The 27,991-nt window shown below is 47.6% G+C and overlaps 1 protein-coding gene across 2 annotated transcripts; it reads right to left on the bottom strand.

Moving 5' to 3' along the window:
* Window positions 1-15: 15 nt before the first annotated feature.
* On the bottom strand, window positions 16-27,926 carry PGM1 (phosphoglucomutase 1). Of its 2 annotated transcripts, none has more exons than XM_059821827.1 (11): window positions 27,681-27,926; window positions 12,013-12,175; window positions 11,582-11,728; window positions 10,288-10,413; window positions 9,081-9,271; window positions 8,492-8,646; window positions 7,774-7,889; window positions 4,492-4,627; window positions 2,898-3,081; window positions 1,664-1,798; window positions 16-704 (listed from the first exon to the last, which is right to left on the bottom strand). In XM_059821827.1, the coding sequence occupies exons 1-11, from the start codon at window positions 27,924-27,926 to the stop codon at window positions 615-617; spliced, it is 1,689 nt and encodes a 562-aa protein (XP_059677810.1). In that variant the 3' UTR covers window positions 16-614. The 2 variants fall into 2 exon arrangements, with proteins under 2 accessions (XP_059677810.1, XP_009808988.2); XM_009810686.2 differs by lacking the exon at window positions 27,681-27,926 and adding an exon at window positions 15,690-15,947.
* Window positions 27,927-27,991: the final 65 nt, after the last annotated feature.

Raw genomic sequence — 27,991 nt, 5'->3', positions numbered from 1 at the left:
TGAACAGTAATTGTAGCTCATATCACTTTAATATCCTGCAATGCTTGTTATTGCTTATTTCTGTGTGGAGGGTTTGTTGCGGCTTTTTTCTTATGCAGATGGCAAATGGAGGTCAATTTACATAATTTGTTTCTGAAAGGACAGATCCACCTAAGCGGAAAAATACTCACCCTTAATACACAGCCTTGCTTATTCAGAGACATCGCATTTAAAAGACTATGTATTAACAAAGTATTTGTGCCTCTTTTCCAGGAAAGTTTCCAAGATAGAAAAAAAGCCCCTGTATCACTGAACAATTTTGTCTCTTTGTTATTTCTACAGCCTTTTGTTTAAACCAAAAAAAAAAAAAAAAGTACATATGCTAAACCAAAAGGCTGTGCTAATGAGCACCATACACAAATTGCCAGCAGTGCTGTGTGACGCAGAAAAGCAGCACAGCAATGCGCACACGAAGTGTTGACAGGGGCTGGGTTTTATTGTCTATCCTTAGCAGTTCAACAGTGTTCTTAAATACAGAGATAAAATTAATATTCCTCTTTTAGTGACAGATTTGACAATAAAAGGCTGTCTTCCTTCGCTCGGTGTGCGCTCCAGCACGGTGTCCGACCAAGCCTTTATGTTATGACGGTCGGACCGGTGCGGCCGGTTCTTTCATGAAGCTGCGAAAGTTTCAGTGCAATAGAAATGAGAGGTGCCAACATGACCTGCGGAAAGGAAAGAGATGGCTCAGAACCGCGGAGCAGAGCAGCACGTGCAGCCTACGCACGTCGCGTCCACCCTTCCCTCGCGAGCGTCTGGAGTCAGCCCGGGACACCCAAAGCTCGGCACTGCTGGTCAAGGGACTGTTTCAGGTTCACAACGTGAGCTGCGGGACCAGCGAGAGGAACGGCGCAGTGAGGGATGCAGCGTTACGACCACACGTGGGTTTGGAGAGAAAACCCAAGCAGAGCTCCGGTGTTGCTGCCAGCCTCATTGTGCCGTGCTCCAAACTCCGTGGCACCACTGGCACAGGACAGTTAAATCGTAAGTCGAGTCCGTGCCTCTCAGAATATGAGGGGTTTTTTTCAGTCTTTTTGTCAATAATGGCACAGAAAGTTATGCAAAAAGAGCTTAAAGACTCTTTGCTGGGGGAATATAAAATAAGGATTCCTTTCCACCCGTGCCTACAAGAGAGGTCAACAGCATTTTTAAATGATGCTGTAAAGAACACATATTATACTTAGCACACAACAAGTCAGTGTCATGTTACATACAACTGCATCCTTTTACCCCCATTTCTTTGTTTTGAACAAGTATTTCCCAAATTTGGTATAGGAATGAGGTCGTCATATCCCTAGTGATGCAACATTTCAACTAGAAGGTCAGTTCAGGACTGAAAGTGTCCTCCCACACCTGCAACCAGCCGTAGATGTAACATAAACAGGAAAGACTAATGTATGATTGCAGGAGCAGCTGTGAGGGATTCTGAATAAGTAACACTTGTTCCACATAGAGCTTTTTTTTTTTTTAATAAATCTATACTGGGATTAAAGATAGCAAAGCCCTTGCTTCCAAAATATCTAGCACCACCACATAGCTCTAAGCAAAGCAGTGCTAAGCAAAGATTTAAGCTTTTTAGGAAGGTTGGGAGGCAGCGGTGCCATGACTGAGATGCAATGCTTACCTGGGGGTCTTCATGTATCTTCTGAGCATCTTTCTCGTAGCTGTCGATGTACAGCCGCACGGTTGCTCCAGCACTGCCAGTACCGCTTAGCCTGAAGATGATGCGGGAGCCATCGGAGAAGATGAGCCGCAAGCCCTGGTAAGAGAGGAGGGGAGGAGAAGAGCCTCTCAGCTACGCGCCTCTTGGGTACCCAAGGTATTTTCCAGGAGACCCAGCGTGGCTACACCTGACCTGCACGACCCCAGAGCGCCTCCTCTTCAGGGAGCCACAGAAGGCTCCTCTGTATCCTCTCCCCACTCGCGGAGGAGGTAGTGTCCCTCCTAACCCACTCTGGAGAACTTGCTAGAGCTCCTGAACACGAAGCGCGTTGCTGCTTCCCTCGCCCCAGCACTTGCTTGGAAGCAAGAGCCAGGGACTGATTCTGTCAGACAAAGCATTACCAACCCACTGCTTTTCCATGAAAACAGGACGTCAAGAAAATGTTCCTGTCATCCCACAGGCAAGGCAATCGTTCCTGCAGGATTTCTCCATTATTCCTTTCCACTTACTCTGCTTCCACATTATGCTGTCAAACCAATCCATCTACAGGACATTTTTATTTCAGTAATCTCTGGTGACAGGTTACTCATCTCACATGTATTTAATACCCCTGTGACTTCTGGAACTCAACCCCCTGTTACAGCCGCCCTGCACTGCTGCCTGCCCTCCTAGGGACAAGCACACGAGGAGTGCCATCAGCTCAGGGACAAACGCATCTAGGGAGGAGTCACTTGCAGCAACCTGGGGGTCTGGTGCTAGAGACAAGATGATACCGGAATGGGAGGGTTAGTGCCTCGTGCTCCAGTGGGGTTTCAACTCTTTATTCAGCGTAATCCATTTCTCAGCTGCTGACCCATCGCCCAAAGGATCCCCCTCAACTCAGCTCTTTCCTTACAGCCACCCCAGAGGGGAAGGAGTGAACTCTGCTCCCTCTCCGGGTCCTGCTGGGGCTGGAGCAGCCTCCAGACCCTTCCCTCTCCAAGGCAGCAATTTCCCTTCCCTCTCCAAGGCAGCAATTTCCCTCACGCAGGGCAGGATCCCAGCAGCAGAAGCCGGGCAGACAGAATTTTCCAAGGAACAAATGCAACGTTTGACTTTAAAGCAGGTGCAAATGCAAAGGACAAAGATTAAGCCCAAAATACACAGCGCAACACCCCTCTGAGGTCACGTTCAGCCCAGGCCAGGCTATGCCCACCTGGTTTCTGGAGACGCTTCCATCCACGGGATCGTTGTACTCAAAATTATCAGCTTTCTCAACCGTGTAGACTTTGTCACCACATGACAACTGCTTCCCCACAAAGGAGCGGTCAAACATCACAGTCTCCAAATCCTTCATCATTTTGTTAGCTGCATCTGCGTCCACCTCTTCATAGTCATATCTACAACCAGTCACCACACAACAAAGATTAGGAAGGGGAGGCTGTAATGAGTAGCAATGGTTTGTGATGCCCTTGTTTAAGCACTGCGGTCTGCCCCACAGATGTTCTCTACTCCCTTACTGGAGGAGAGGACAGGAAGAAAAGAGAGGAGGATCCGTGGGCAGAAATATAGCTACGATCCAATACAAATCCGTGGGATACGCTGCAACATATCACAGACATTCGGCGTCAGGAGAGATGAAAGCACAAATTGTGCTGCCTTGCACCAGGCATATCGAAGGCGGAGGGCTAGACTCCAACGACGCTGACTGCAAAGAATTTATTCTAATTCTGCCGATAGGATCTCGACAGGTTCCTCACGATAACAATTTTGCCTGAACATCCTCGTCTGTGTCCCCACAGCAAAATGCAGGTGTGATCGCAGCACATGATAACATACCAGTGCCAGCTTTGATCTCATTAACCCAGCTAAGAGAGGCAGCAGAGAGCGGCTGAAGCACACGTCGGGATCCGAGACTTTGTACTCTGATTGCCAGCGTGATTTGAGCCACTTTTATTTGCCAGGCTGGCTAGATGAAGCACGCACGGGCTTGCTAACCTGCCTACCACTGCACTTAGCACCAGAGGTATGTCTGCATAGCAAGCTAAAAGACTGCCTTTTTATTCTAGACTTTGGCATTTTTTCCACAGGTTTAAACGCCTCAGATGTATGCTGGCTTTGTGGTGCGAGGGAGGGGGGAAAGGCAAGTTCTTTCACTTGGCAATTCGAGACAGAATTTTCATGTAGGTCTTCCAAGCTGAAAGATTTCTGTCTAATGCTGTCACGTAGACGCCGTTTCCACCTCTGCTTATGTGCAGGTTGGTTCTCACTCCTTCCCTTTTCATCTTCCATGTCTACTGCAGTTTAAATTAGAGTCTTTTGGGACTGGACAAACTCAACCAGGTAAGTAACGGCCTAGGAGATGGGAATCCATTCAATAAGACATTGGCATCACTGAAGATACTACAAATTAACTGGCGATTTGTGGTCTCAAGCAGCATACTGTTCCGATGGCAAAAGAGACCCTTGCAAGAAAAAAAATCTGCAGATACCCTGCAGATATAAAATGCACAGCCTTTGCCGATTTTGACACTTACTAGATTTACGTTTAGAATAACAAATGCTAAACTGGACATCATGAAAGGTTAAGGTGAATACCCACGGTTTTCTTTAACCCAGATACGTTGCATACTGCAGCAAACTGCTCAGGGAGTTCTGAATTAGTGCAACAGGACAGAAACAGCAAGTGGAACGAGGCAGGAGCAGCACTGCGGTAGCACATGCTGGTGCCATCAGTGCCTGGGGCTCCGACCTCGGAGGGTCGAACACAGGACAGAGGTAAGTGTGAGCGTCAGGAGCGCCTTCCCCACCTGGTGAAGAAGTTCCTGCCGAATTTCTGCCAGTGATCCTTCATGATGTCCTCCACGCTCTGCTTGCGGGTGGCTAGGATGGACAGCCAAGCCAAGACAGCCCACAGCCCGTCCTTCTCACGGATGTGGTCGGAGCCTGCAGAGAGCCACAGCAGAAACACATTTCCCACCTCCTTTCACGCGAGAGCCTGTGCTACGGCCCTACCTTGTCTCCTCTCCTCTATCCAACTGGCAGCCGTACAAATGCACAAATGGAAGGCATTTCATGAGCTCGATCCCTGCTGCATTGTTAAAACGGTTCAAGATCTCATCTGCTTTTAGCTATAACCCAAATAAAACATTCGGCCCCTTTTAACACACACACACACGCTCATTGTTCACAGATCCTCAGTTCTGTTCCCAAGGAAGTAATGGGGAATACACAATAAAAAGGTCATCAGGAAAAAAAAAAGGCAAATGCAAAGGAACAGCTCAGGAAGGACTAACATCAACCCCTTCAAGCAGCTGTCACATACCGTCTGCCAAATCAGCATACTCTGATCAGCACATATTCTGGCCGAGCACCAAGAAAAATGTCAGCCCTCGCTGAGGAAGCCAAACCCTAACGACTCCAAAACTACCCCACAACGGAGAGGAGAGCAGCTTTGCTGGATGGCAAACAGCAGTGCAAGGAGGGACTTCGTTCACGTGCGGAAACCAGAAGAGCGCCTCGTGCCTGCTCTCGGTCCCACACGCCAGGCACTGAAAGGCTCTAAAAGACCCCGTTTTGGCTAGAAGAGGATTCCTCCAAGGCAAGCACTGCGCAGAGAGTAGGAGCCCGTCAGAGGCCAGCCCAGCCTTGCCCTGGGAGCTCACCGGTCAGGGGCTGCACAGCACCCAGGCCCTCGGGAAACCCGAGAGGGTGTTGCAATTTAGACGGCACCCTGAACACCCAAATTAAGCGAGGGATCAAATGGCAACCCAGAATACATCCAACCCAGACGCCATGCTTCTGGCTTACGAGTTCAGCGCTGTGCCCCACGCATGCACAACTTCTGAGTTTTATCCTTCTCGAGCTCTGGAAAACCTCCAAATAGGTATTAATGAAATCGCAACGAGATAGGGTATGCCTGCTAATGCAGAGAGAGCTCCAGAGCTGCCATTTTACCCTCTCAAGAATTGCCAGAGTGGGCAATCATCTGGGGAAAAAGGCTGGGGGCTGGAGCACGGGTTACGTGGCGCTTTACACAAATCCCACTATTGTGGACGCAGCGATAAATTATCCTCACGGTCCTTTACAGCGGAGAGAGCTGTACAGAGGTGATGGAGAGGAATGCTAAATAAACAGAAGTCCCATGTGATGTATCAACTTGTTGCTGGAATAAAATACCCAAGAAAGCAAGCAGGAATTCTGTCATGTCGCATTACTCTAATTGCTCCTGGACTCCAGTCCCACCGGGTCACAGTTTGTTTCAATTTTTACTGGGTCTATTTGGCTGCTCCTTCACCTCTCTCCCCTTCAGCACTCACATTCTGTCCGGCTCCGAACAACTCCTCATTAACTTACTATCAAACAACCTCCCTCGGCCCTTTTCATTCCTTAAAGTGCATTTGCCAGCTGGACAAACCCCCCTGGCATTGCGGGGGGCGTCCAACACTCCTGGGCCCTTTCTTAATCTGTCCCCCCCCAAAACTGCTTCAGTCCCTGGCCACTCAGACGTGATGCTGCATGGCCAAGAACTCAAACCTCTCTCTCAGCCCCTGCTGCAAATGGAATTAGTCACTTTTATTTGTAATGTAGAGTCACTTGCCTATTGGGGGATGGAGAGAAACTATGAGCTCATTGCTCATACAATAAAAGATGGAAACAATTTTAGAGAGCTGCTCATTAGAGACCATCTCCTATCAGCAGCTCCATGAATCATTTGCTGCTTTTTGTTTTTATTTATTTACTGAAATGCCGGTGCCCTCTCATTAGCCAAAGTCCAGAACATAAACTTAACGCATGCTGAAATCATTCAGGGCAAAACTCCAAAATCTTTCTTTACTCACGATTTACTTCAAGATTTCTTTACAGCGATACATTTTCTGAAACTCCCCTTTCCTTCCAACCTGAGGCCCAATCCCATGTGTCAGAATAGCATTTAATTGCAGAAATATTGCCACTGAAGACTGCTTCAGCCCCACAGCAACCTGCTTCCAACCAGAGTCTGTGATGCCATTTCCTCAGCTACAGAAAAGCTGGGGCAATCCCTTCGCGTCAAGTTGCGCACCCCACTTCCACAAAGCACTTACCTTCAGGCATTTGGCGATTTAAGGCCATCCCTGCTCTGTGAGGCACCCACGCACAGGCTAAAATGTTTCTCTGAATTATGGAGTGGTGGAATGAAAACGCACAAGGTTTGCGCCTGAAATCATCCAACCTGAATTCCCTCAAGACCCTGTGCCTTGCATATCCTACCAGCTGCCCCAGAGACCTTTAGAGAACAGGAAAAACACGATCTCAGGGAGAATTCAGACCAGATAAAACTCAGCCTTTGTGCATGAATTAGGTGCCGACCTCCCACGTGCAGGGAAGGTCCCATTTCCATGGTCAAGACGTTAAAACCACGTGGTAGAACTCAGGAACTGCCGAGGCCTCCCAGGACACCGCGCGTTTTGAGCACGCCGCTCCGATGCGGAGCAAAACCTGCTCGCTTTAACTTCCCTGCACAAATAATAGTTTTGTGTCACGTGCACACCCCTAGTAAATTCCTTAAGATGTTCACTTTGTTTCTCAGTAACCTAATAACTTGCTTAGACTGTTCAAAGGCAAGTGTTAATTTAAACTTTATAAATCATACCTTGTTTTTAGAACAGGAAAATGAGGGCCCTATTAAGCTCAGAGATTTAATAGTGACCTGAAACCTTCCCTAATAAAACTGCATGCTCCAAACCATATTTCTTTCCAGAAATGAAAACATTTAGAAGGTTTTCCTGGCCACCAAGAGTTGAAAAATACATTTAACACTGCACTTAATCCCCATAGACTCAATGACCGGGCTAGTAAAGAGGCCCTTAAACTTCCTGCATATCTACATATGCCTTCCTAAATAACTGAAAGGAGAACTAGCTCTTGCCTGACAAAACTTTTAGCATTGTGTTCGCTTCCACCAGCGATTCTTGCAAGTTTTTTTTTTTATGTTATCATTTTAGAAGCATTAACAACTACACATGAAAGATAAATCCCAAGCTACCCAGCACAACAAAGAACTAAGAGGAAGAATAATACCATCATTGGTGAAATCAGGAACGCTGACTTACCAGTACCAAAACTTTCCTCTCCACACAGAGACAGTTTGTTTGCATCCATCAAGTTTCCAAAGAACTTCCAGCCAGTTGGAGTTTCATACAAAGCAATCTTTGTAGCATGGGCCACCCTTCAAAGGTAAGAAGGCTAAGTCACATCACAGCTGGACTCTTAGCACTCCCACGTGAAATACTGCAGCAGGAGCTTTGGTTGCTACCAAGCATCTCTTTGGGGGTAACGCTGAAGGCAGGTCATGCCACTGTTTTGGTTTTTTACAATGAGTAATTCTTCGTACAGCAATCCTCTATTTTATCCCGGTGTAACATTTGGGAAATGGGTGGGATGCACAACTAAAGAACAGATATAAACACGTAGCTCTTCTAAAGCAATTTTAAGTTGTAGATCTCAAAGCATCTAACAAAGTATCACTATCAAACTAAAAAAAAAAAAAACGGGTGGGGAGGATCATTTGTTTGGGCTTATCTGTAGAGAAGTGAGAGAGCCAAGGGCAGAGCCCAGCTCTGCCATGGCCCCGAACAGGATTTAATTCATTAAACTTCACTGCCTCCCATGGCAGCCAGCCCGCAGCAGCCCTGGCACTGCTTCACCCTTCAAGCAGACCATGCACTCACTCCCCACTATAGACACATGTTAAGCCCAAAAAAAGGGACAGTCCCTTTCCTTGGCAGGGCTCCCCTCCCCTCCACCACCGTGCACAGAGGTAGATACTACCTATCGAGAGCCCCACTGGTGGGCATGCTCCGGGCAAAGCCACGGACCCCAGTCTGCTGGAAATAAGGAATACTGAAAATATTGGCAGCGATGACGGCGACGGAGTCGGAGGGGTTCACAAAGAAGCCGTGTTTCCCAAGAATCATGTTGCGATCCTGGTGAAGACAAGAGAGAAACAGCTCTCATCCCCGCTTAGCGCAAAAAGGTTGCAATGATAGAAACCGTTCTACTTGGCAGGCACAGCCTATAAACCCAACAGCTCACAGAGATTTTTGACTGCACTGAAATAAACACAGAGTTTTGAAAAAGTTACATAGCAACACCTGTAGAGTATTTCACCTTCCTGCTGATTTTTCACAGCCTTTAAAGCTACTTAAATACAGTTTAGTCTTCATTACTAACACAGTAGCCAACTGTCGCCATGGTGGCAAACTGCAGCAAGTGGTTCACTTCCCTTCGCAATTACAGAAGAGAGAGAGAGAGGAAAAAGGTCTTCGCCTTCGTCCTCCTCTGCTTAAAAGCAGCTGAGCGGACACTCCCTCACAACTGGCTGGAGGGGAAAAGGGTGAATACAGAACAGCCCATTTACCCCGTCTCCATCAAAAGCAGCTCCAAAGTCGTACTCTCCCGTCTTCATGGTCTGGACCAGGTCAGCAGCGTAGGTTAAGTTGGGGTCGGGATGGTGGCCACCAAAGTCCTCTAGCGGGGTGCAGTTCACAGCAGAATTTGCTGGGGCTCCAAGCTCCTCACACAGGATCTTTTTTACATAAGGGCCCACAACTATCAAGGCAAAACGAAGAGGAAACGAGTCAGCCTCCGCCCTCCGGCAGCCCTGCACCAGCCACGGAACCACCCAGGCCTGCGGTCTGCTCGCTTTGGGTCAGTTTGTATGGTTTATGGTACAAAAGCACAAGCAGCGCATCAAAAGCCCCAAGCAGCACATAGGTGTGCTCAAGCCTGATCCATTCAGGCACACAAGCTCCTGCCAAAGCAAGCTTTTCAGCTGAGGGGTTGTCCCACTAAGTGAAACTACCCATGGGTTTAGAAGTGAGGATGAGACTAAACCCTGGGCTCAGCGCGTGCGCCAGAACCCCGCTGCGAAGGGCTTGTGCCCCAAGTACGCCGAGGTATTAGTATTACAGCCCCACATAACAAAACAAAACGCACGTGCGATTCACAGATATCCAGCAGTACAATAGGATTTACTGCTCTCTAACACTGGTAACGTAGACAATAAAAAATAAATGAGCATAGGAATGGGAATGGTGTGGAGACAAGGGAAACAAGGTGCTAAGAAAGCAAGGGTGCTCCTGAAAATGTCTACTGGAAGAGACTCAAAAGCTTGGTTTATATATTAAATTATATAAACCAGTCTAACGGTCCCATTTCTGTACTCAAATACCTATGGGCAGATCTTTGCCTAACTGCCGTGACCTCCGAGGGACACTGACTGATGTAAAGTCTACCAGGGCAGCTCTGATCACAGCATCAGCGCTAACCTCCTCTGTCTCTCAAGCGGGGATTGATGTGTGTGAGCCACACAGCATCCCCCCCGAACCCCACCAACATCTCTGCCCTAGGTCAATTCCCGAGTCCCAACATTTGACAAAAGAAAACAACGTAAAGCCATAAAAAGTTTGCCTGCAAAAAGAAAAATGCGATATGTTACAAAACAAAACAAAAATTTACAAGTGATGAATATAAATTCCAGAAAAAAGCTTTCTCTCTGATTCAGGTGGCAAAGCCCCAGGGACACCCGGCCCCCCACAATGCCCCAAACCCAAGTCCACCCGTACCTCCGTGCATAGCATCTATGCGAATCTTAAGGTGGTTTTTCCCCGAAAGCAGTTCCTTTAACGCACTGAAGTCAAAGATGTTCCTCAGCATATTCGCATAAGCTTCTACCGAGTCCACAATTTCCACTGGGGGAAAAAAAAAGCAAATAGAGACCAACTCTCACAGTTTGAAATCTTTGTAGAAAAGTAATTTTGCTACACGTGGCAGTGTGCTGACAGTCCTAAGTGCGAAGGGCCAGGGCTCAGCATAAAGCCTTTAAACATCCCATAGAATCATTTCATAAAGACAGTAATAGTGGTCCTGTATTAAGAATTTAATTACAGGCTGTCCCTGCTAAGCGGGTTACAGACCTAACGGACCACCAAAATCCTTCAGACAAACACTGTTCCCAGCTAGGGCTCCCTGGACTTCTTTTGAGAAGGCTCAGTCCCACTCCACTCACCTGGAGAGTGGGATTAAAGGAAAAGGGAAAAAAATATATATGTACACATATAAAAACAGATCTCCAATTTCCACCAAATTCAATGGGAACTGTGCACCTAATAGTCTGAAAAAGTTGCACCTTTGCAACTAACAGGCCATATAAAGACAGAGCCATAAAATCCCCATTAACATAAAAATCCCACTATACAGAAATGGGGACTGAGAGAAATACCAACTCTTAGAATCTTTTGATTTTTTTTTTTTTTTTTTTTAATTACAAGCACAGGTCACCAGGAGATGGTAAAAAATAGTTGCAGTAAGCGTTTTTCAAAAGCCTGGTTTTAATGTATTTTCATATTTCACTGTTAACTGACAAAAGTCACGTGCAAAATGTAGTGGCTTTCCCACTCACAGAGAGAGCTTTTATACATGAAACCATGGGAAAAAAATCAGTTATAAAGATTAAACACTAATGCTGTAGTTTTTAATCAGGAAAATGCACTTTAACTGCAGAATTGTCTGTTCCTCAAGAACGTGTTAACGGTAGCCTTACAGACAAAATAGTCTCTGATTTTAGTGAAGTTTCATGGACCAGATTTACCTATTTAAGTACAGCTTCTTGCAGGACAGAAACAATGATATAATCAAAGTATCTACACAAGGTAAGATGCAGGCCAAGATAAAAAAATGCCAGGATGCCAGGGTGACCAGGAGCGATGTCCTTGCTTGGCTTATCCAACAGACGAGAAGGAGAGGTCAGAATGACCACGTCTGTCCTTCAGAAACACCAAATATTCTTGCCCGTTCACGGCAGGTCAACGCTAACTCCACCTGAAAGGAAACTTTCCAAGAGGACTAACAGTCGTTTACCTGTAAATGGTTTAAATTTGTTCTCCAAGTCAAACTGCTGTTTCCCAATGGTGCTCAGGTCCACCTGGAGATCTGGGCAGATTGCATACTCTTCAATTTTCTTGCTGATTTGGAAAATTTTGTCCGTGATGCCTTCGGGAGCAGGACCTGGAAGATAAAACGGGCAAGGGGGAAGATGTTAAAGAATCAGACTGCAAGAGAAGTGCACTTCAGAAGTACGGCAAGAGAGCTGGGGCTGGGAATACCTCCCTGGGAGAGGAATATCAGGGTATGAGGGGAGCAGATCACTCACTTGCTCTGTTTAGGGAAACCCACTGCTTAGGGCACTGACCCTCTCTGATATTAAGACAGTTAAATTAGGTTCCTCGAGGTCAACATAAGAAACGACCAAATAGAAACAAAGCACATCAAAACAAACCAAGAAACTTTACCTCCATTGGCAATATTGAATTTAATGCCAAAATCTCCATTGGGCCCACCGGGGTTGTGGCTGGCCGTCAGAATGATGCCACCGATGGCCTTGATTTTCCTGATGATGCAGGACACCGCTGGGGTGGAGAGAATGCCGTTCTGCCCGATGACCAAGCGGCCGATCTGAAAATTAAAGAGCAAAACAAACTACTGTGGGTCCCAGATCCCAAAAAGAGCAAAACCGCCAAAACCCCCAAACACTGGTGACAGGTAAACCAGAGCCTCCAGGAGACACGCTGCTTCTCCGCAAGCAAACAGCTTGCTCCTGGGAGGCTGCCAAAGCTCTCCGCTGCGTACAGTGAAGGTCAGCATCTGATCCCGCTCTGTTGTGCCTTTTTAGCATTTTCCTTTATGAATGCTGCAGCTCAACTGGAAACGGCAGCTTGCACTGAAGAGCTGAGCTTTCCAGAGGCATCTAAACAACAACAACAAAAACCTAACCCCTTTGGCTATGGTCTCGAACTTTGCTTTCAAAAGACACAATGGGACTGAGAGAAGCCAAAACAAAACAAAAATGGAACATCATCACTACTCCCACGGGACCAGCTGCAGATTCTCTTACTCGCAGCGGGTTACACACCTCCTTCCCAGAAATTTAGTAATATCACCGAGATTAAATCCAGACCAACGTGCTAAGCAATACAAGGTAATCAGGATCCAGTTGCTGGAGTTCATGTAATAAAACAGAAGATGAGTATTTTTCTGGAAGAACATGCTCCTTACCATAGCCCCCAAATGAGGTGACAGAGATTTAAAAAAATACCAGACTACTCTCCATCAACCGAGGAGATTAGACCCTGTATACGACTGAGAAAAGAGGAGGAATTTCATTCAAACGCAAGATAAACCAGAAAACAAAAGGCAGCGCTCCCAGCCCCAAGGTCGCCGTTAGGTGCTAAGCCAAGGGCACTGGATGACTGCGATTCCTCTCCCACGGCACTGCATGGTGCTAAGTCCCGGCTTCGCTGCCGATCGGTTACTACATGCTACAGCTGTCACAGCCCGGCTGGGCGAGCAAAGAGCCGCTAAAAAGAACGGCACCTCTAGCAAACAATGAGCGTAAATGTGAAACAGCAGTTTATAAACCCAAAGTGAATGCCTTTCTCTCAGCTGGTCCTAGTAGCTAATATTACAGCCCTCACAGTGCCTGTCTACCAGGCTGATCACACTGGCTTATTACACACCATACACTGAATTTGAAGTAGCCCAGTCTACACGGGTTTTGCTTTTTTCCCCCATTCTCAGTCCAAGCCAGCACACCTTGTCTTGTGTTTTATTCCAGCCTCCAAGTCTTGCTCCTTCAGTTTCACCAAGAATTAATGCAGTCTCCAGGAAGCTCCTCTCTAAAACGTCACCTTTTGTTTCCCAGCTTCCCTTCAAGGGTCACGTTCAGCCGCAACATCCCTCTGCATCGGTGCTCTGCAGGCCTCGCATGCAGCTCAAGGGATGCTGCGGAGGACCGGTAAAACAAGGGAGTTTCCCTCCCAAGCCACACAGTGGCTGCAGGAAAGCTGGGTGAATGCATCAAATCCATTGTCCTTACCCAGCTCGTCCTCCCTGCACACCTGAACCGCGGCTTTTGCATGTGCATTGCTGCTCCCGCGGCGAGGAAGGAAAAGAGGAAAAATTTGCCTCCATGCAAGCTGCTCTCTGATTTCAGGTCCTCCTCGGCTTTCAGAGGTCTTCAGCAGTCATTCCACCCCATCCAATGCTAAATCCTTTGTGGTAACCACTGGAAAAGGTTGCTCAGTGTAGCAGCGTGCTGAGCCATTTACACTTATTCTTTTTTAATTCTCTGGAATTTCTTACGAGAAAAATCTAAGGATGTAATGATGCAGCAAGACCGTTCACAGAATGCTCCAAACAGAGCCGCCCACAAACAGACCCCTTTGTGCAGCGATTTTAGGTTACAACACTTTGAAGCAATCCCGGCAACACTTCCACCACCCTGGTTTTACTGAAAGCCCCACAAAGATGCACACGGGCAATAAAGGAGACCTCCCGCAGTCCCCCTTCTTCCCCCAGTAACGCAGGATGGTGCTTTCACACCAAAAACGTGTTTTCAAGGCCAAGGTAGCCAGTGTCCACAGCTCCATCATGTCATCAGCACACCCTTCGAGTCCTCCTTCTGTGCAAGCGATGCCTCACAGGAACAACCTCACCAATCCCATACACCATGCCACAGTTACAGTCTCTGAACAGAGACACTTCTATTGATACCAGTCAGGTTAAGTGGAGAAACTACCTTGGGTCATCTTCTTTAGCCAAATAATCATCATTTAAAATATGCAATGTGACGCTACCGACATAGCAAGCGTGTTTGGCGCAATTCGGAAATCCTGCTGACCCCGCTTTTGTAGAGGTAACCGTACCTGTCTCCGCCACACACCAACAAAGAGATTTTTGCATACTCAAAACACAATATGCATTTTTTCTATTTCAGAACATTCTTGGACTCATCCCTTCTATTCTATAGAGCGAGATGAGCACAATGCTGATAGTCACAGGTATTAGCCAGACTATATAAAAACAGTCAATGAAAAATATCAAACCCAGCAGCAAAACTAGATTTAAGGCAGACATGGGCCACACTGCTGGAAAGAAATGTATGAGAACAGTCTCAGCTGGTGAAGATCAGTCTAATCTCATCTTCACCAGCAGAAAACCTGTCCTAGTGTCAAGCAGTCCAAGCAGCAGGCCTGGCTCTTTGTGCACATTTTCCAGCTCTTCTGCTCAGCCCATACACTGACTTAAGAGGAATACATTAATTTGCAATGCCAAAGGATTTTTTTTTCCCCCAAGGTGGAAAATACATTGATTTTTTTAAAAAAAAAAGTTCTCTCCTCCTATTCTCCCATTCACTACTAATTACCCTGTTGTGATCAGGTAAGTTTTTCTGTCAAATTCCTAAGAGCCAGGTTTCTTAGCATAAAGTTTGCTCTGCACTAAGAGATCCAGGACAGACAGCCGAGTCTTTTCTTCTTAAAAAGCGGAAGGAAACAAAAGTCAAAACCCCAGAGCCCAAGAGCCTTGCGGTGCACGAACCGTGCTCTCCTGCAAACAGACAAACCTTCTGTGCTGCTTCCAAAACACAGGTTCTCAGCACAACTGTAAAGGCTGCCACTCACTTGCTACCTCTCATCTTATATCAAATTTTCAAAGGCTCGTGGAGCACTTATCACACAGCCACAACTCACACTTGTTGAGAGACAACCATATTTTGCCTTTTCATTCGCTGAGCAGCTCAGACCAATGCTGAAAGAGCTTCTGCTGAGCTGCCACTGAACGGCGAGCCGTGGTTCCACCGGTTCTTCACTTCTTAACAACATCAGGGTTTTATGATCTGATAGAGAGACTATGAAATCCACAGGTGCCCATAGCTTGTGGCATGTCAAAACACAAAACAAGAACGCACAAAAACCCAGCAGTATTTGTTTTCTTTGCTGCATGTGTAATCCCACAGACTTCTACCCAACTGCATCTGTACTACCAAACTGATTTTACGTTAAAATGTTAACTATTAGCAGTTGAATAAAGTCTTTGGGAAAATTAAATCTAATAGTGACTAAATTATTATAGTTTTCTGCATTTATCCGCTACACAACTACAGGAATTTAGTCATTTAACATTTACCAACCCCATTGGCAGCAGCCATTTGGACTATCAGTTCCACTGCAGACTTATTAAGGTATCTCCCATCACCTCCAACTACCATAGAAGATCCTTGTCGATCTCTTAGGTCTATGGAAAAAAATATACTCTGGATAAAATTCTGCAAATAGTTCGTCTTGGACTCAAAATAAAAGGTCTTCTTCCGTAACCCACTGGTTCCTGGTTTCTGATCGTTGTAAGGAGCTGTTGGCATGGTCAACAGAGGCAGAGGAGCGTCTTCCATGTTCTTTTTTCATACAAATGCATTTAAAAAGTAAATTATGCCAAAAGACAAAAATCAATCTTGACACCAGCAATGGCCCCTATTAGACAGAAGTTCAGTGAAGTTGTTGAACACCCAAAAATAGCTCCTTGTGTGTGGTTTCTGTAACTGAAGACGTTTTCTCACACTTGTTGTGGAGGATCAATGTCACGGAGAACACACGATTCCACGCTGCCGTCCCTCACTGAAACGGCTGGGAAAAGGGGATTTTTGTCTTCTTTATCATCTTCTGTTCTCCGCAGGCACAGCTCCTTGCCATTCCGTGCTATAACCCACCGGAGCCCAGCACCGTCAATCCGTCCGGTTCTCCCTTGGGGCAGGGGCGAGAGGGGAGGCGCTGAGCAGCTCAGCCCTCTGCTCGGATGCGCCGACGTGCTGCCCCGGCACGGAGCCCAGCGTTTTCGCCAGCCAAGCAGATCTGCACGGCAGCGGCAGGCCGCTGGCCGGAGCCAGCCGTCACGCTGCTCCCCAGGGCGGCAGGTCCCCGGGAGGTAAGCCTCCAGCAGGCATGGCAGCGCTCTGCCGGAGTTATTTTGCGAAGTCTGGTGAGTTAAAGGTCACTCTTAAAATGGAAGGCAACAGATCTGTTACCTACAGTTTGCTCATACGGCTCCTGCTTTGACAACCTGGATTCCTCATGGGCTCCCTCTCAAACACACGGACGTTATCCACGATGAATAGTGGGTCAACCTTTGACTAAGAAAAACCCAGAGTAGCTAAAAAGCTGCAAAGGCAATCGTTTCAACTGAACACCCACACAAGTCTCACCAAGGGCAGTATATGCACCCGGAGTTATTAAAAACACAAAAAAAAAAAAATCAAACATTTTGGAAAACTGCAGCTGATAAAGCTATTCATTTTGGAGCAGCTTAAAACACACACTGAAGAGACTCAGATACCAAGAAACTTTTATGAAGCATCATCTTCCCCAACATGGGGAAGGTAACTTTGAATGCTAGACTGAAATCAGAATTTCCTCCAAACCTCTTCGATAACATTCAGAGTCCTCTGTCCGAGCTGCTGGAAACAATTTATAGATATTACTGGAGCAGTTGAAGAACATACACTTCATAATGACTCAGTTTGTCCCATTATTAAAAAGGGGGAAAAAGGAGATGTGTACACGGCTGAACTGTGACAATTTAGGAAGGCACTCACAGACTGTTTCCCGAGGTGCTGATTCTGTCATTGCGCCAAAAACTGACAGATTTTCTTCCAAGGGATAAAGAGATTCTGTTGTATGCATCAGTACGTTAAAATCAAGCTGGACAATTTGTATGAGGCTGAGGGGAAACCTCATGACTGAAGGCAGAAAAACACCTTTGGAGAGAAAGGCTCTACCTGACCTTCTGTGAATGCATCAACTGGGTCCCCCAAGGAGCCAGACAAGCTATCGCGTCTGCTCCTTAGGGAGGGAATTTAATTCCCAAGGAAGGGGAATTTAATTCAGGTTTGCTCTCGGAAAGCAAAACTATTTCAGCTATCCCTGAAGGCTGCTGCCCCACGCAGCCGCCTACCCAGGCTTGCCCAAGGGGTGAGCGCTGGCTTAAGACGAAAGCCGGGACGTTGCAGGGCGCTGGCCTGAACAGACCACACGTGAACCAAGCTGCCTGGTCCATCCAGAGCCCTCCCGTCTCAAAGCCCCAGAAGCAATTTATTTTGCATGGGCTCAAGATTTGATTCCTTAATTCCTCTCTTTTCCCCACCAAACCACACTGAAGCATGCGCACTGCAGAACTAGAACAACGCGTATTTTACACCAACAGCGAGATTGCCTGGGTTATGCAGCTAGAAACAATTGGTTTGTATTTTATACACCCATGCTATCTCAGCATCCTGCAGCTGAGATGCCCTTTATTTTCACGCAAAGGTACAGGTTTCCCTCTAGTGGCACAGAAAACAAAATCCAGCTCCCAAAATGAGCCATGAGGAGCCTCACCGCAGACAGTCCCCTGGCAGGAGAAGGCCTAAGCAAGCTCTTTCCCTTCTTATTCCCAGCGAGATAAACTTACTGCCCTGCGAAATGCCACGGCATTAAGTGACAGGAGGAGGGCACAGGCCACCTACCAGCTCTCGTGGCTGCACGGAGAAGATGCACATGGACTTACTGACAGCAAAAGGGCCTATGGAGGGTTAGGAATTTGTGTGTGTAATTAAGCGGACACATACTGGAATCAACCTAAATTAAGCTGGGGAGGAAGGTGTTGGTCATTAGTATGCTTATGTATATAAAATGAAACACACTCTATCAAATGACATATAAAATTCAGTGATGAGCTAGTGCATGAAGGGCATATCCATCAACCCCGCCTTTGGGGCGCTCACCCCGTCCCCGGGCTGTCCTGCAACATCTGCATCACTACTTGGGATAAACTAAATCACCAGTAAATGACCAACCAGGACTGGTATAGGGGGTTGGTGATCACGCCATTGCCAGAAGATTCAGAGGTGAAAAAAGCTCACCAAAGGTGAATCCTGACCACCTCTACGGAGCCGTCCCTAGTCTCTGCTCCAGTCATTTTATCTGTGATCTAGGAGGCTTTGCTTGAATGACTGTGATCATTACAGATCACTTACAGGCTGGAAAGAAATTCAGCAGGTCATCTGCTCCCTCCCCAGAACTGCTGCAGGACCAAATTCACCTACGGCATCCTCCAGAAAGTTGATGTAACTTGGTCTTGAAGCCTTTCTCTCCAGGTAAGCTGTGCCAGTGCATAATTAGCCCTGCAGTTAGAAGTGTTTTCATACAATCTCCTGTACGTCTTCCTTCCTGTGGTTTAAGTCCTCCTGAGCCAACACAGAAAACAAATTGATCATAATCCTCTTCCTGACAACTTCTCACACATTAAAAAAATCCTTTAGCATATAGACTCTGAGTGCCCTCTCTTTGCTACAGTAAACAACCCCAATCTCCTTAACTTTTTCTCGTGGTCATATTTCCTAGGTCTCTTATTCCTCATGGCAGTCAGAGGCCAGTGAGGGTGTTTCCCCCTCCAAACAGCTGATCTGCAGCAGGCTGGGACATCTGCTAGCTTAGGTCCCCTTTTAGTGTCTTACACTTCAGACATGCAAGAACAGAGTTAAAGCTATGAACTAACAGTTGACTTTGGTTAATAATAAAAAGACAAACAAGATGATTTTGAGAGGACTTAAACTTCACTAAAACACTGCAGAGCAAGCAGGAGCGATACCATCAGTCCATGCCCCATCCCCTCTCCTGCTGCATGAGCTCTGCCATCTTCCCTTACCCCACCCAGCCACGGCTGTCTGGACCCTTCTTCACCAAGGCTGGGACCAGGCAGCCGGGCTCTCCCAACCTCCCACTCCAGCACTAACCCACCCTCAGCACAGCCTTCCTCCAAGCATCTTATAGTTTGATATTCAGGCAAGCAAAATAGTTGGCGGAGGGAAAACCCACTGTGCAAGAACCAGACTGAACAGTAATTCTCTCTTCTCATCCCCTGCAAATACCCTTGGGTCAGGCTTCTCCGAGGTCCAGGATGCCCACTCCTTTGTGACCAGACCCTCTGCTCAATGAAGCTGGTGAGAGGTCTGGAGCACAAGTCTGCTGAGGAGCGGCTGAGGGAGCTGGGGTTGTTCAGTCTGGAGAAGAGGAGGCTGAGGGGAGACCTCATCGCTCTCTACAACTCCCTGAAAGGGGGTTGTGGGGAGGTGGGTGTTGGTCTCTTCTCCCAAGTGACAGGACAAGAGGAGATGGCCTCCAGTTGTGCCAGGGGAGGTTCAGGCTGGATATTAGGAGAAATTTCTTTCCGGAGAGAGTGGTGAAGCACTGGAAGAGGCTGCCCAGGGAGGTGGTGGAGTCCCCATCCCTGGAGGTGTTCAAGGAAGGTGTGGACGTGGCACTGCGGGACATGGTTTAGTGGGCATGGTGGGGTTGGGGTGGTGGTTGGACTTGGTGATCTGACAGGTCTTTTCCAACCGTAGTGATTCTGTGATTCTCCTCTCAGCTTCTTTCCATTCCTCTCTCTCACATTTCTCTCTCCCCGTTCAGCAGGCATTATCCTTATGCTCTTTTTCTGTGACCAGTCAAAAAGGTACGCAGCATGAAACCCCAGGGAACAAACAGAGTCAAATCAGGTATTTTGCACTTACTTTGTGACTCTCCTTCAAAACAGAAACCACATTTCCCTAGCTCCTATGGGCAGAAAAGTTCTAGTCCCTGCGCTGCTGCCTGCACACTCACCGTCAGAGGGTGCCAAGAGCCCTGAACAACCCCGCTGTTCAGCTGCCAAAACCACGCGCTTTCTGCCGGAGTACAGCTCTGGTCCAGGCAGCCACTGCTGTGTGTGACATTTGGCAATGCCAAGACAAATGGAGCCAACGTAAAATAAATAGACCAACTGCAAGCCTGTTAGTCAGACAAGGAGTGCTGCTCCAACTGCAAAACCGTTTGTTTCCGTAAGAATTAATTAAAAACCTAGGTTGTGAAGTTGCTGAGAGATTCCAGAGAGGAAAAATATCATCTCGACAGCATGAGCGCACATACATGCAACCACGTACATACAAGTCACTCCAGAATTAAGACACATTGTTCTGTACATACACTGCACCCTGGTTAAAATTAAGAGACAAGCTAGATGGGTGGCAGAGAAAGAGCTCTGCAGCGATAGGGATGAAATCGCTATATGCAGGGCTGCTATAGATACCAGGTTTGTCACGCCAAGTAGGGGCTGATCCTCCCTTTGCCAGGAGAGGAGTACACACCAGCAACCAAGATTGAGAAACTTTCTGTTCAAAGGTCAGCTCTTCAAAGCACACCCAAATCTGCATATTACCTTGGACTGCCCTGGTGTTTGCTGTCCTGCCCCTGCATCGGGGAACGGGAGAGGGATTCCAGCTGGTTTATCTCCAGCAGTCCCAGGAATACGCTGGGATTTCCGGTCCCAGCCCACCAAGAGATAGCCCCTGTCCCTGGATCCTCTTAGAAACCAGCACCCGAACCCAAAAAATCCAGATTTACAAAATGCAGACAAGGTTGTGGAGCGGAGGGAGGGCACTGGTTGGCTCGGCCAGATGCTAGCGTGAGGAGCAGAGACGTTAGCTGGTTAAACCTTGCAGGATCAGGGACAGAAGCTCTGGTCTGAGGTGTACAGGACCAAGCTGCTGTCTGGAAGCCACCCAGTAACCCACAGTACGTATACGTGACGGCAAGGTGGCTATACACAGCAGGGAACAGTGCGGATAGAAGGGGAGAGGGGGAGACATACATGAGCGTTTTCTCAGAGACTTACAAGGATGTGCTAGAGAAGCTTCATCTGTGGGCCCAAACGCTTCCCATCAGGGGTAAAAAGCGGCTGAAGTACAGTAGCAGGAAAGAGGGCTGGAAGGGCTGTGGAGAGGTCACCTAGGCCCTGCCATAGGAAGGGTCAACCCTACCCAAACCATTCTCATTAGAGGTTTTCCCAGGCAGAGATTCAATGACCTCCCCAGGCAATGCACTCCTTTCATTAACCTTAAGCTTCCAAAATGCTTTCTAATGTCTAACCTAAACCTCCGCTGTTGCAATTTTAATTCTTTCCCTCTCCCTAGCTGGCCAGAGAACAATTTATTATGTTCCTCCCTGCAGCATCATTGCAGACGTTTGCAGACTGCCAGCATGCTTCCCCATCTCTAGGCTAAGTTCATTCCTTCCTCACTGGCCCTGTTTCCCCAACCTCAGGTCATTCCTGCTGGAGTCTCCCCCAAGCAGACTGTATCCTCTCTGAGGGGTGGTACCCCAGATCAGGACTTACGTTCCTGGTGAGACTTTATTTCCTCAGTTCTGCTTACAACAACCTTATTTAAAAATCCAGGAATGACATTTGTTTTTCTGGATACCTGGATGATACTCCCAACAGTCTTTGTGGTCTGCTCATCAGATCTGCTGCTTAGTATGTTACTCTGCAATTTCCACTATGATTACAAATGTACATATTATATCCACATTTTATTACTTCTGACTATGCGCCCTTCTTTGCACTTCTTCTTACTGATACCCTGTGTTATTTCATTTTATTTCTAAGATATGTTCCAGTTCATCATTTGCAACATTAACCAATATATTGGCTAGCTCAGAGAGAACCACGACAGGATGGCAAGGACCCACCAGAGTGCGTTTCTTGATCCTGGTGCAGCTCCGTCTTGGCATAACAGATACGGGTGGCACCTACTCAGTCCACCTCGCCTATCCCAAACTTTGCCTTGACAAAGAGAAGGCATTAGACTCTGTCCTGCTGCCCTACCAGCACAGCCAGGGCTGAGGTTTCTGGTTATGCGGAGTCATTGTCCCAGGAGATTACAGTTAAACCCCTGTTAGTATGAATTTCAACTCTCTGTCTGCTGGATTTGCAGAGATTAGCTGCAAAGGACCTTAGCTCTTCCTTTGAGCTGGAGTTTCATTGTTGTAGAGTTTAAAATTCCAAAAGGCACTGAAACCGGACCACCTGACGACTGCCTTAATAACCTGCAATTGTAAACTGATATAAGCCCATTAACTTCACAGGCAAAAAGAAGCTAAGCCAGTGCAAAAGCAGTCCCCAAGCTGTAAGGACCGCGGCACGCATGGTTATCTTGTAAAACCCACCATAATCTGAAGCCAGGACACATCTGCATGGGAACGCCCATGGCACAATTTGGCATCTATTTCCTTACTTCACGTATCAGATCTCAATTTCCCCTTCTGCTTCTGAGAAAAACAGTAATGTAAGAAAGACCAGAAATTGAGGTTTTTCTTAATGGCCTGTAGGATCTAGCACCACTGCATCTAATTCTGGTACAAAGGGATTGCCTTTTGGAAGAACTTTATGATCACTTTAGTTTGATGTTTTTAATACCAGGAGCTTTTACTTAAAGGGAAAATCTGACCCTGAGGACCGAGGGAGTCTATTCTGTGGGATAATGATGTTGACCGCTGAACAGACGAAGGTCTGTAAACCAGCAAGGCTAAGGCTGACTGCAGAGTGTTGTGCAGAGACAGGAACAAGCAGAAGAGACGTCAGTAAGAGGTTTCTTAAAAATTAGGTAAGAAAAACAAGTGAGGCCGAGACAGGGGTGAGCAATAACAAACACTTCCCATCAGCAGGCCCAAAGCAGATTGCAGATGTGCCAGTCCCATTATGCCCCTTCCACAGACAGGATCCTGAGGCCAGGAACGTCAGCACCGTCTAGCTGGGACCGGAACATGGCTCTCCAAGCCTGCACCGCACCATACCGCTTATTATGGGCTCAGCAGCACCGTCAGAAAGGGAACTGGTCTGGAGGCTATGGCAGAACAGTACAAAGAAAAAGGGAGCAGAGCTACACAAGTAGAGCAGTGGCGAATAAATTGGTGCTGAGCACTGCAACAGAGTTTAAACACTTGATTTCCCTGGGATAATTGAGCGGGGAAAAAGCTTAATAGCAGCCAAGCCGGGAAACCAAACTTTCTAGGGTAGAGAGCAGTATTTCTAATAAAAGCACTGTTTGTCCTGCAGCAGTAAAACAAAACCAGGCTAGCATTTAACATGCAAAGCACTGCCTGACATTCAAAACACCTTCAAGCAATTTGCTTTAATGTAGCTACTCTGCAGCACTTTGAAATCTGTTTATGTAAGAAGGAACCAGGGGCACAGTAAATTTGTTGAATAGAGGGTGACAATGTTAGTGAATCAAGCTGGTGCTAGCTATATGACGAGATCTAGATTTATAGCTTCGAATCTGTAATTTTTGCATGCTTTTGACATAAAACTATTGCACAGCCACAACTCTACTCTGACAGGAGCTTTTAAGCTTTTATTCACGTAATTAAAGAGTCAGACTCACTAACTATGTGGGAATAACATCAAGGAAACCTGGCACAACAGACCAAAACAAAGCAGGTATGCTATACTGGATGCCAACCGAGAATGGCAAAACCAACAATCTCTGGTTTAGTTTACTTGTATAAATGCAAACTTATAAATAGGATAAACACTCCTTAATCATGCAACTACAAATTGAGTTGTTGCTAGTCAAATATAAGTACTTGGTTATATGTTAACCATTCCAGATGGAGACAAAACTAAAACTCACTTTAGCATCCTTTCCTTACGTTGTAAAACTAACAATTACGAATGCAGGTTTCTCCTGTGGCTCGAGAGGACCACTCAACCAGATCTTAAAATCACATGATTTTAAAATTATTCACCCAGTCGCCTCTTACTCCCTAGGACCAGAAATACAGTTTTCCAGCACTTACTTTGGGACTGGCGGCAGGCTGGCTGACTTTAGACGAGTGAATACAGCCTGGTATAACACATACCCTGTCAATCAAGCAATCAGAAGAGCTATGTTAGAAAAGACTGTAGCCCAAACTTCCCTTCATTACATCTTTACTCCTTACACCTTGTTCTCAGTTTCACCACATTCATGTTATAACTATATACCAGTCCCTCCTCACATGCACTGTAATAATCACTCCTCTGCAGACGGAACAGCACTGTGGGTTCAGGTGTCCAGACAAGGCAGGGCACCCACCTCTGGAGTTTTCTCTATATTACTCAGTATTTCTCAGCATGAGATGACCGAGTCTTTCTCTGAGACCTGGCTGCTGGAATCAGGAGACCCCCCCAAAGAACCCCAGCAGTCCGACAAAACCACAGTCTCCAAAATCAAGTTACCGTGTGCCCCCTGTTCTGCAGTACACTTTCTTACTGGTTAGCAGAAATTGTTCACCCTTCTCTTTGAAGGGTAGGGAACCTCCAGTTACTTCACATTTATTATGAAGAAATGGAATTTTCATAGGGTCTTACTCAATTATGCTGTGGTAACTATCAGGGAACTAGTACTTGCAATTACAGAGAAAAACCACGAAGCAAGCATCCCCTAAACATTCCAAAAGAGGAAAGCAAATACAGAGAAATTTACTAAAAACTAGCATTTTGCGTTTGCTAATGAAACTTCCTATTTTTAGTCACCTCACTTCTTGGGACCTGATAATTTTGCCATTCTTGCATTTGGCAATGTGACACTTGCACTGCCTTATTTAGGCCAGCGCCACTCAAACTTAGCCAGCAATTGTGTATCAAGCTTTCAGTGCCTCTATATTCTGCAGATCACTTCTCTGTATCTCCTCCTAGTTACTTATTCAGGCTTTACCTGCTGTTCATCTATTAAAGAATTTGGGGGATATTTTGCTCTTTTCTTCAGTGCTCCCTTATGATGTCTTTTTACTCCTCTTTTTTAAACGGGATACTTAGGATCTACGATTCTGCAGTGCTTTTGACCCACCAGTCCTCTTTGAATCTCTGGGGGGCAAAAAAAAAACGGGGTAATTTCATGGCATTCTACAGCACTCTGGAAAGCCTATACCACTACCTCTGTTCTGCTGTAACAAAGGTAAAGAGAACCTGCACCAGTAGATGACTGGTAATGTTGTAATATTGCCAAATTTTTGCTTGAAATAGTCTAACATTTTGTTTCAGGCCATGGCCATTTTCTTGTTTTATAAATTAATGATTCAGAACGAAAAGCTTTTAAAAGTAAAACTTCTCACCTCACACACTAGTGTCTTGGCTCTTAACCCACATATTCTTCCTCCTGTTTTCTTCTTCTACCTCCTCTTTCCTTTCCCGCCTTTCCAAAACATTTTGCTGACTTCAGAGCCAATTCTGTCCTAGCACTTTGAATTCACGCGGACAAAATACTACAAGACAAATGCCCATTAGCAAGCGCACCCCTTGGGACCTGCTTCTGCAACTCTGGCAGAAAGCTCAGCCGTGTAATGCTGCACGTACATGAGTGTCTGCACGATCAGGGTGGAGGATTCGAGCAGTGACTGGCCCTCGACCCCCTCCCAAGAAGACACCTAATCAGGCCCTGGCACGGTTTTACCTTCAGGCCCTTGCTTACTTCTGGAATTGACCTGAGACACAGATGACGGAGAACTCCACGGTGCCTGGGAAGGCTGCCACATCCCACCAGGCCCTGAGTGCACAGCCAAAAACCTGCACAAACTAAGGCTTTATCGCAGGGAATGAGCCTCCCAGCCTGCTTATTCACAGGGATCCAAGGTGCTGTCTGTGCGTGCAGTCAGGCATGAACGCTGTACCTTTCAACTCCAGCCCCTTCTTAGAACAAATAAACCAGTGTCTGCTGCTTTTCCCATCGGGGAAGGCTGTACTATCCATCACTTCCACAGGTGCACACGGCAAGGCCAGTGCTGGTAAGGGATGCTGGGACACGAACCGAAAACTGAACAGCTACCGCTAAACACAAAAGACAGATTTCTACATGGCTTAAAGGAAGTTATTTGCTTCTTTATGCCACAAGAAGGCAGTGATCTCTAATTTTATCTTTTTCATAAGAAGCCAGACATTTAAAGGCATTGAGGCACCCGATTGTCACCGGGAAGCTGAAATAGATAACTCTAAGGTTTTACCCTAATGTGTGACCCTAACCACCGAGCATCCTCAGCTCACTCTCCCTGTTGGTCTGTGAGGAAGAAGGTTTGCTGCTGAGGAGGACTCAGGTGTCCCAGGAGAAGGGGATGTTTTTCATTTGGAAAAGACCAAATGGAAGGAAAAGCCTTGCTTTGCAAATTCGGCTTCAGCTCAGCTGTCCCTACAACATCGCATTCCCTGTTGGCCTTCTCTTGGGTTGGCCAAGTGACAGCGCCAAGATGAATCTACAGGGATGAAGACTCCAGCAGCGACAAACAGTCCAGTACCACAGAATCACAGAATCACTATGGTTGGAAAAGACCTGTCAGATCATCAAGTCCAACCACCAACCCAACCCCACCATGCCCACTAAACCATGTCCCCCAGTGCCACGTCCACACCTTCCTTGAACACCTCCAGGGACGGTGACTCCACCACCTCCCTGGGCAGCCTCTTCCAGTGCTTCACCACTCTCTCAGGAAAGACATTTCTCCTAATATCCAGCCTAAACCTCCCCTGGCGCAACTTGAGGCCATCTCCTCTTGTCCTATCACTTGTCACTTGGGAGAAGAGACCAACACCCACCTCCCCACAACCCCCTTTCAGGGAGTTGCAGAGAGCGATGAGGTCTCCCCTCAGCCTCCTCTTCTCCAGACTGAACAACCCCAGCTCCCTCAGCCGCTCCTCAGCAGACTTGTGCTCCAGACCCCTCACCAGCTCCGTCGCCCTTCTCTGGACACGCTCCAGCACCTCAGTGTCCTTCTTGTAGTGAGGGGCCCAACACTGAACACAGCATTCGAGGTGCGGCCTCACCAGTGCCGAGTACAGGGGCACGATCCCTTCCGTGGAATTCCACGTTGCTCCCCGCCCAGCGCACCTCACCACCAGCGCGTCGTGGCACCGGTTTGCGCTGCCAGCTGGAAAACACAAACTACGGCCCAAAGCACGAAAAGGCAGCAGCGGGAGAGCGGCAGGACTTCCCACCTCCGCACGGGCAGGCGCCCGACGGCTCCTGCATCGAAGGGAGGTAAAACCAGCAGGTAGGTCCTTTTTCCTGCCCGAGACCCGAGCCGTCCCCACGCTGAGCCTCGTCAGCTCGTGCGTCCTTCAGCGATCTCCCTCCACGCCACGGCCACGCCGAGCGCCAGCGATCTCCCGCGGCCGCCCCCAGCTCGCAGCCCGCCCCGCTCCCCCCGCGGAGCCGGCCCGGCCTCCGCCCCGGGGCGATGCCGCGTCCCCGCCGAGGCGGGTGCAGGCCAGTGTCGGGGGGCGCAGCCCAGCGGCGCCGGAGCCCTACCCCGTTGGCGGCGGCGATGCGGACGATGAGCTGGATGGCGTCCCTCATGTAGAAGCGGCCGTCCCCCCCCACCACCAGCGTGGCCTCTTGCCGCTCGGCCGGCGGCACGGTGGCCAGGATGCTCTGGATGAAGTTCTCGGTGTAGTGGGCATTGCTCTGGAAGACCGTCACCCGCTTGCGCAGCCCGCTGGTACCGGGTTTCTGGTCGCCGTAGGGCTCGGTCTTCACCGTCACGATCCGCACCATGGCCGGCCGCCGCTGCGAGTTCCGGGCGGCCGCGGGGAGGGCGGGGGGAGCCGCAGCCGGAGCCG

Source organism: Gavia stellata, chromosome 10, assembly GCF_030936135.1.
Source record: "Gavia stellata isolate bGavSte3 chromosome 10, bGavSte3.hap2, whole genome shotgun sequence".
Taxonomy (NCBI): domain Eukaryota; kingdom Metazoa; phylum Chordata; class Aves; order Gaviiformes; family Gaviidae; genus Gavia; species Gavia stellata.
This window is presented reverse-complemented; position numbering and strand designations above follow the sequence as displayed.